Source organism: Rattus norvegicus, chromosome 2 (assembly GCF_021556685.1).
Source record: "Rattus norvegicus strain SHRSP/BbbUtx chromosome 2, alternate assembly SHRSP_T2T, whole genome shotgun sequence".
NCBI lineage: Eukaryota > Metazoa > Chordata > Mammalia > Rodentia > Muridae > Rattus > Rattus norvegicus.
In genome coordinates, this window is record NC_141535.1 from 192,555,001 (window position 1) to 192,564,457 (window position 9,457).

At 40.0% G+C, this 9,457-nt stretch overlaps 1 protein-coding gene across 1 annotated transcript in view; it reads right to left on the reverse strand.

Annotated features, from left to right (window-relative positions):
• The window catches only part of Nr1h5 (nuclear receptor subfamily 1, group H, member 5), a 26,469-nt gene extending 19,557 nt beyond the window's left edge, over nucleotides 1-6,912 (reverse strand). The window contains exons 1-2 of the mRNA XM_087642104.1: nucleotides 6,370-6,912; nucleotides 456-571 (exon numbers count right to left, since the gene is read on the reverse strand). Of these exons, the coding sequence (XP_087498230.1) occupies nucleotides 456-519 (64 nt within the window). The 5' untranslated portion in view covers nucleotides 520-571; nucleotides 6,370-6,912. The remainder of the gene's footprint in view (nucleotides 1-455; nucleotides 572-6,369) is intronic.
• Nucleotides 6,913-9,457: the final 2,545 nt, after the last annotated feature.

Genomic DNA, 9,457 nt, shown 5'->3' on the forward strand with positions numbered 1-9,457 from the left:
ACACACACAATTAGAAATAATACAAATAAATCTTTAAAAATTAAAAATGTATCAAGCGTGACTACTGTAAGGCCCATGTACAATTTGACATAAAAGCTTCCCTCCGTTTGTTCTTAAAACTAACTTCAATTTCTGCGAGTTAATTCTTCTTTTAATTGAATACAGCTTTTTTCTTCTTTTAGACTTATTTATTTTGTGTGTATGAGAATTTTTCATGAATGTATGTCTGTGCACTTCTTGTGTGCCTGGTGCCACAGGAGGCCAGAAGAGAGTACTGGGTTCTCTAGAACTAGATTTGTAAATGGTTATGAGCAAGCATGTGGGTGCCAGGAATTGAACTCTAGTCTTCTAGAAAAGCAGCCAGTGCTCTTAACTGCAGAGCCATCCCTCCAGGCACACACACACACACACACACACACACACACACACACACACACATTATTTTTATTACATACCATAATACTGTGTGGGTTCAGCGAGGTAGTACCCATCAGACGTGGTGACATAGGTATTTGCCATTCTCTGGTCCAGTTGTTTCCTTCAACAATGCTAAGCGCTTTCAGAATAAAACCTGGGAGGGGGGATTATAACAGACTGCTTACGATTTTATTACATTACAGTGTAAGCTAGGCATGGTGGCACATGCATGCGATTTCAGCACTGTAGAGACTGAGCAGGAAGAGCTCAGGTATAAACAACCAGGACTTCACAGTAAGTTCAAAACCAGCCTGAGCTACATAGCAAGATTTCTGTGCTAAAAACAACAAAAGGTTACAGTGGCTTAGTTTCTTTTTATTAAAATGTTAAGCTGGTTACGTGGCTCATGGAGTGAAGAAATTTGCAACAAAGGCCTGGTGTTCTGAGTTCAAGCCCCAGAACCTGCAAAAATGTGGTAGGAGAGAACTAATTCCACAAGACTGTCATCTGCCCTCCACCTGTGTTCTAAAGCACACCCACATACCCACATATATCACATGTACACACATGTGCATGCATGTGCACACGCACACACATATTAACAATTTTTTAGAACAAATAAGTGAAATTTGCAGAATTTATACATGAGACATACACTTTCAATATAATCAAGAAATTTTTCTTCATGTTTTCAAACACCAAGTTACTTAATTTTGCCAATTTCTTACTGCTTAGACTTTAATGGTTTTTGGCAATAACCATTAGATGCATACCAAATTTGACTTTAGAACTCTAACATTGGTCCATTGCTTACTTTGGGGTATTTATTTCACTCTCTGAACCTTAGCTGTGGCACAGACACTCTCCTGGCAGAGCTGTTGGTGTCTGAGAAATTCAGACACAGCTCCTCACAGTGACTGAGTCCCCAAACCGGTTGCTCTAGGGAAATGGAGAGATGGCTCTGCAGTTCAGAGACCTGCTACTCTCCCATAGGACAGAGTTTGGTTTCAAGCTGACAACTGCCTGCAACACCAGCCTTAGGCAATCCAACACCCTCTTTGGCCACACACACACACACACACACACACACACACACACACACACGAGTAGTGCGCACACAGACGGAAATGGGGAAGGAAAAAAGGGGAAGAGAGAGAATTGGAATTTTTCATTGTAGCTCAGGTAGGCATAGCATTGAGGGGGCAAAGGACAGCTGAGTCTCTCTGGGTTTGAAGCCAACTTGGTCTAGCAGAGAGTTCCAGGCCAGCCAGGGAGACACAATGAGAACTTGTCTCAAAATAAACAAACCTTTTTTTAATTACTCTAATGGCTTTTTCAGATCTCCATGTTCTAAATTAAGGTGAAATTTAAAGAAAACTAGACTTCCTTGCAAATTCAGAGGAAGTTAGAGAGTGAGAAGCAATAGCTTCCATGGCATTTTCTTCTGTAAACACTTCTGTAAACACTCTTGGTAAGTATTAAAGCATCAATGTTGGCAAAATTCATCAGTCTTACTTTGAATAGAAAGACACAAAAAGTGAAAATTATGAAGAAAAATTATCATAATCTAAGGCTATTATTCCTTAGGGGGATATGTCTTTAACTAGCACAGTTCTGAAGCTGGGAGTCATTTGGAGGGGAGGAGAAGCCCACAGAGACCATCACAGTTTGTAGCTTTATCTTCTGCAATAGAAGATAAGGATCGGGCTGGTGAGATGGTTCAGTGGTTAAGAGCACTGACTGCTCTTCCAGAGGTCCTGAGTTCAATTCCCAGCAACCACATGGTGGCTCACTATCATCTGTAATGGGGTCTGATGCCCTCTTCTGGTGTGTCTGAATACAGCTACAGTGTACTCATATAAATAAAAATTAATAAAATCTTTAAAGAAGAAGAAGGAGGAGGGGGAGGAGGAAGAGGAGGAGGAGGAGGAGGAGGAGGAGGAGGAGGAGGAGGAGAAGAAGAAGAAGAAGAAGAAGAAGAAGAAGAAGAAGAAGAAGAAGAAGAAGAAGAAGAAGAAGAAGAAGAAGAAGAAGATAAGGAGCTGGCTCAGGGCTGCAGTCCTCAGGAGACTGAGGCCAGCCTGGGATACACAGAAAGCATGAATCAAAAAGGAAGAAAACTATTATCCCAAAAGAAAACAGCAAATAAGAAGATGAGCTTGTTGCTTTATGGGAGTGTAGGAGGTTGTTTTCTTTGGTTTGTTTGTTTTGTTTCTTTGAGATAAAGTTTTATGTAGGCCAGACTGGCTTTGATGTGCCACCATACCCAGAAAAACCAGGATTTTTAAATCATCCCAAAAATACATACAGATCACACACATCTGAGTATCTGAATTTTTTTTTTAATTTATTTATATGAGTACACTGTAGCTGTCTTCTGACACGCCAGAAGAGGGCATCAGAATCCACTGCAAATGGTTGTGAGCCACCATGTCATTTCTGGGAATTGAAGTCAGGACTTCTGGAAGAGCAGTCAGTCAGTGCTCTTCACCACTGGGACATCTCTCCAGCCGTGAAATTATTTTTCAAATTTTTCTTTGGTGTGTTACTCCTGAGTTTTATAACAAGACTTCTCCCTCTGTGAAGATGATTCCAATACTGATAGGTCTAAAAGTCGTGTCCTGCTCCTTTAAAAGCACATGAGTCTCCCAGTCTTTGCTGGTACAACCACAGTCATTTATGACACGAATTGAATAAAGCAGGATCAATGCCTCTGGGTAAATATACTTCTAATATGAAGTTCCCCTCGTAATAACACCAATAACACCATATCTGTTTCTCTGCTACCATAAGTCAGCTGATTCTCCATATAAAAAGAATTCTGAGTTGAATGTGACAGCATAGTCCTATAACCTTAGCACTTGAGAAGTAGAAGAATGAAGATCAGGAGTTCAAGACCCCTCTGCTACACAGTAAATTCAAAGTCAGCCTCAGCAACACAGTAAGTTCAAGACCAGCCTCAGCTACCCGGTGAGTTCAAAGCCAACTACAGTCACACAGTGAATTCAAGGCCAGCCTAGGGCTACATTGAGACCCTATGTCTCAAAAGAAAATACTGTTGGTCTGATCCGTGTACTAATTTTAGCAATATCATGTAGTTCTTTCTAAATGTCTCTTCTGAGTTCACTTTGACACTAGAATGATGCAGATGAACATGGAACTTTGAAGTTGTTATTCATCTTTAAAATTAACTGGGGCTGGGGATTTAGCTCAGTGGTAGAGCGCTTGCCTAGGAAGCACAAGGCCCTGGGTTCAGTCCCCAGCTCCGAAAAAAACAAAAAACAAAAAACAAAAAAAATTGACTAAGTTTATCATTTAAGCTTCATATAGCACAACAGAAATAACTAAGCAGACTGAATATTAAGGATCAGTTATCTCTATTTACATGAGACTTCTCTGGCTAAGAGTTCACTTGACAAACTGTATTGAGCAAAAGTGGTGACTGTCTGACCAAACAGAAGGGACTTACAATAAAGCCAGTGTCAGGGTTCACACTACAAAAAAAAAAAAAAAACGGTGTTCTAAACCAAATTCTCCTAGCACTGGCTTTAAAGGAAAAGCCTTAAACTACTGGCTACATCAGATCTGTTCCCGTCAGATCTGGACAAGTTCTAATCTGGGATGTATACATCAACTGCCCTCTTGCAAAGAGAGACCTTTCCAAATATGAGTGCAAACTGTTTTACATGCTCACAGGAACACTCGGGTCCTTTTCATTCTTGTTTTGTTTTCATTCTTGTTCTTCCAGACAGGGTTTTTCTATACAACTGTACTGACTGTCCTGGAATTTGTTTTGTAGACCAGGCTGGCCTTGAACTCTCAGAGACCCATCTGCCTCTGCCTCCTGAGTGCTGGGAGTAAAGGCATGCACCACCATGCCTGGCACTTGCATCATTTTCTCCCTCAAATTTTTCAAAAGATTCCAAACTTTTCATATTTAATTTTGCTGTAATGTTTTTTCATTTACGAGGTTTTATAACAAAGTTCTTAAAATACGTAATAAGAGTATTATATAAATATACAGCAAAATAAAACTTTCAAAAATGAAATATTAATAAAATTAATTTTAAAACATGCTGCAGGGTCAACAAGACACACCTTTGTGTAAAAACACTTGCCCTGAGGCACAATGACCTGATGATTGACACCTCATGATGCAAAGAGAAAACCACCTACCAAGGGTTGTTTTCTATCCTCCACACACGTTCTGTGGCACACGCATCTGCATGCATACATATACTCACAAACAACACAAATTAATAAATATAACATAGCTTTTAAAATACGCAAGTAGATTACTCGTAAACTAGAGGCACGAGAAAATTTCTGCTCTAGAGCAAGGTCTCTGTGGATCTGGAAGGGCTCTGTCTTGTTATCTTTCCTAGTAAATATTTATTTAAAACAAAATAGCTTAGCTAAAACAGGACCTTTTATCAAGATCATCAACTGGTATGGACAAAATCTGATTTTCCTTTAATAACTATAGCTTACTAAAAAGTGTACTTTTCATAAATTGTCATTAGAAGGTATTCTGCTAAAAAGATGCTTCATTCTATAAATGCCTTTGCACTTCCTCTCCTTAATCCAAATATTAGTCTCAAAGGTTTTCTCTGTCTAGAGTTTTAATAGGAAAAAGAAACTTTGACTCCTGAGAACTAGATACATAGTGGGGGGGTTCACATTATTGGTATCTACTCTTGCAGTGTGTATCACCTGAATTCTCAATAAATGAAGAAGATTGATTTAGAAGAAAAATGTTTTCATTTTCACAGTACTTCTAAAAGAAAGGCATATAATTACAAAAGATATTTTGCTTGGCAAAGTTTTTCTTTGATGCAAAATCGTAAAAAAAAAATTGATTTTCATGCTCATGCATCTTTGAGCTAAGTTTCTCCATTAAAATTTACCCTAGCGAAAGAAAATCAGAAAAATGTCTTTGAACAACAGAAAATAAGGTTTATTAACTCCTCTATGAGAGTTTGTACTTTAGAATATAGAAGGTACTTTCCAACATGGACTATTAACCTATAGTTTTGATAGTAATTTATTGACATATAATTAACTCATAAAACTCAACCTTAACTATGAAATTCAGAATATTCACAGCCAATGCAACTGCCATCACCACACAACTCCAGAGCCCTTTTGCCTTCAGACCTCAAATCCAACAGAGCTCACACCTCACCCCCTTTCCCAGACACCTGACATCATGTCTCCTCCCTTTCAACAGGTTCACCGCGTCTGGATATTTTATGCAAAAAAAGCCAGAAGATTGTGTATATAGTTTTAAAAATAAAGTTATTTAATTCATTTTATCGCAAATAATTTTGTGGATTAATAATAATAGTAAGAAAGAAAACATGCTAATATTTTTAAAAATTAGTGACACTATGAAATTAATACATTCTATATTTCAGAAACATAATTTGTGTCTATTTCCCTAGTCTAGTCTTTATAGCATCATAACAGTTTCAATAGAAATGTCGAATACAGCATATATTTCATGGTGTTTTGGATCTACTTGTAATCTCGCCTTTCAAGACAAAACACATTCTCAGTAAGCTCTTGGTTTAAAACCAGGTTTCACTTAGCGTCATCCCTGGGTAAATCACATTATTAGATCAATTGTCAGCTAAGTTCAACTACAATCCAAAATCGCTCTGAGCTTCTGCCAGCAAGAATGAAATTACTTTATAATCTACTGTAGTCCACACAATTTTTATTTTTAAGGAAAGAGGTTTTCAGGGTTTAACTCTAAATAACAATCAGGTCACTCACGTTTGCAAAATAAGAACTTGTGATGGTAGAGGTTAAAGCCCTCAAAAACTTTTTTTTTAATTACCCTGTGCAGTTCAGTATACACCCAAACCGACAACAAAATTAACATTCATATTTAATGCAGATAGAAGAAGATTTTAAAATTGTATTATTTTAGAGAAAAAAAATACTCACAACTGGGCAGTGTCCCTGCAGTCTGCCCTCTTCCTCACAGAATGAGAGCAGAAATGAAGCAGCTATGTTGACTTCCCAGCAGAGCAGAGCAGAGCAGGCACTTTCCTGGCTTATCAGAGGCTGGACAGGGGACACGGCATCCACTTAGGCTCCAGACACTCTGCAGAGCAGCGCCTCAGCTCTATCTCACAGACAAACTTCCCACACAGTCCTCTCTTGGGTCAAAACAGGGCAATTACAGGCTGACATAAATCAAAATATAACTGGTCCATCAGGGACTGAGGCCTTTGGGACCTGAAGGTCCCCCTCTTCAGAGCTCCTTGTTGTTTACTTAACAAATGCTTTGTGCTTTGGATTTGGTGTTCTTCCACTTTAGCTATAAAACATTGGGTCTCTGCAAACCAGTAAGTGATGTATGCAGAAGTGGGGGAGCTGTGGAGGAAGAACTGGTGTCCACGTTGATTGAAAAATCCATTAACACAGGTGCTGGACGGCTCAATTTGTTTGTCTTGTATCTTCTTTTTCCTACAGAAATATGAGTTGCTACACCAATTAAATGTATGAATAATGATTTATACGTTAGTACACTGTTCAATGTATATATATATATATATATATATATATATATATATATATATTATCCTCCGTGTTTCCCTCCTTTTCCATAAAGAAAAGTACTATAAATAGACACCAGACTCCAGTGCTTGCTTAGGTTCTCATAGTTAATTAGTAAGAAACGAGATTACATGAACGTCCAAGCAAGATATGTAAATAACCACCATCGTTTTGTAAGATGTCACTTATATAAACAAAGTGTGTTGGACACCAGGCTCATGATCTCATCCCTACAATGCAGTGGTCCTCAATGTTCCTAATGCTGTGATCCTTTAATACAGTTCCTCCTGTTGTGGTGACCCCCAACCATAAAATTATTTTTGTTGCTACTTAATACTGTAATTTTGGTAATATTATGAATCATAATGTAAATATCCCTGTTTTCTGATGGTCTTTGGCGACTCCTGTGAAAGGGTCGTTGGACCCCTAAAGGGCGTCGAACCACAGGTTGAGAACCACTGCTTTAAGGCACTGTTAGGAGGCAAGGCTATACTACCTAAAAACTATACATGGACTGACCCTGGACTCTGACCCCATAGGTAGCAATGAATATCCTAGTAAGAGCACCAGTGGAAGGGGAAGCCCTGGGTCCTGCTAAGACTGAACCCCCAGTGAACTAGTCTATGGGGGGAGGGCGGCAATGGGGGGAGGGTTGGGAGGGGAACACCCATAAGGAAGGGGAGGGGGGAGGGGGATGTTTGCCCGGAAACCGGGAAAGGGAATAACACTCGAAATGTATATAAGAAATACTCAAGTTAATAAAAAAAGAAAAAAAAGAAAAGAAAATAAATTTTGTAACTATGTTCCAGGGGGACCTGGCACCTTCTTCTTGCCTCCATGGGCATCAGGCATGAAAGCAATGGGTGTCCATGCAAGCAAACAGAAACTTGCACACATAAAAGTAAAATGAATGCACTTTAAAAAAAAAAAAAAAAAAAAAAAAAAGGAGGCAAGGCTATGCAGTTCCACTACTAAACTCTGATTTTGTTGGTCACGCCCTCTCTGACCTAAGGCCTCTCCTGCTTTGTCTGACTTGCCGCTTTAGTCTTAGTGCGGTGTCTGACTTTGCAGTTGCTACACTCATGCTGAATTCTTCCAGTTCCTTGTTTCTACAAGCAAGAATTTCTGATGAAATCTCTAGGTCATGGCACATTAAACTGTGCTGCTTTTGTCTTTGTTTTGTTTTAAACTGAGACAGAGTGTCATATAGCCCAGGCTGGCCACAAGCTTGCAATAGAACTCGAGAGCCTTGAACCTCTGACCCTCCTGCTTCCATCGGCCAATCTCTGGAACTATAGTTCTGCAACACTATTCCCTGCTGTACCAACTTGGTAGTTTGTTTTTTGTTTTATTTTGGTTTTTGTGGTTATTTTTGTTTGTTTGCTTGTTTCTTTTTTTTTCCTTTTTTTAAATTTTTTTTATTTATTTTTTTACATCCCCCTCCCCCTCCCCTTCCTTATGGGTGTTCCCCTCCCAACCCTCCCCCCATTGTCGCCCTCCCCCCAACAGTCTAGTTCACTGGGGGTTCAGTCTTAGCAGGACCCAGGGCTTCCCCTTCCACTGGTGCTCTTACTAGGATATTCATTGCTACCTATGAGGTCAGAGTCCAGGGTCAGTCCATGTATAGTCTTTAGGTAGTGGCTTAGTCCCTGGAAGCTCTGGTTGCTTGGCATTGTTGTTCATATGGGGTCTCGAGCCCCTTCGAGCTCTTCCAGTTCTTTCTCTGATTCCTTCAACGGGGGTCCTATTCTCAGTTCAGTGGTTTGCTGCTGGCATTTGCTTCTGTATTTGCTGTATTCTGGCTGTGTCTCTCAGGAGTGATCTACATCCGGCTCCTGTCGGTCTGCACTTCTTTGTTTGTTTCTTTATTGGATTTTTTTAATTTACATTTTAAATGTTATCCCCTTTCCCAGTTTCCTCTCCAGAAACCCCTATCCCATTCCTCAACCCCCCTGTTCTATGAAAGTCCTCCCTTGCCCCCCACCCGCTCCCTCTCACCTCTTCACCCTGACATTCCCCTACACTGGGGCATCAAGCCTTGACAGAACCAAGGCCTCTCCTCCCATTAATGCCCAAGTAGGCCATCCTCTAATACATATGTGGCTGGAGCCATAGGTCCATCCCTATGTACTCTTGGGCTGGTGGTTTAGTCCCTGGGAGTTCTGAGAGGTCTAGTTGTTGATATTGTTGTTCTTCTTATAGGGTTGCAAACCCCTTGCTTGTTCTTTGAGACAGGGTTTCACCATGTAGCCCTGGCTGTCCTGGAACTTACTCTGTAGAACAGGCTGACTTTGAACTCACAGAGATCAGACTGCCAGTCTCAAGAGCACTGGGATTAAAGGCATGTGCCACCACCAACAGGCCCAATTTCTTAATAGGCAGTTCTATGTTACAAAATCTTTAGTCTATGGACTAAATAATAAAGTCACAGCACTGTTGCAGGACATTTGATCACACAGTTGAAAGACCCCAG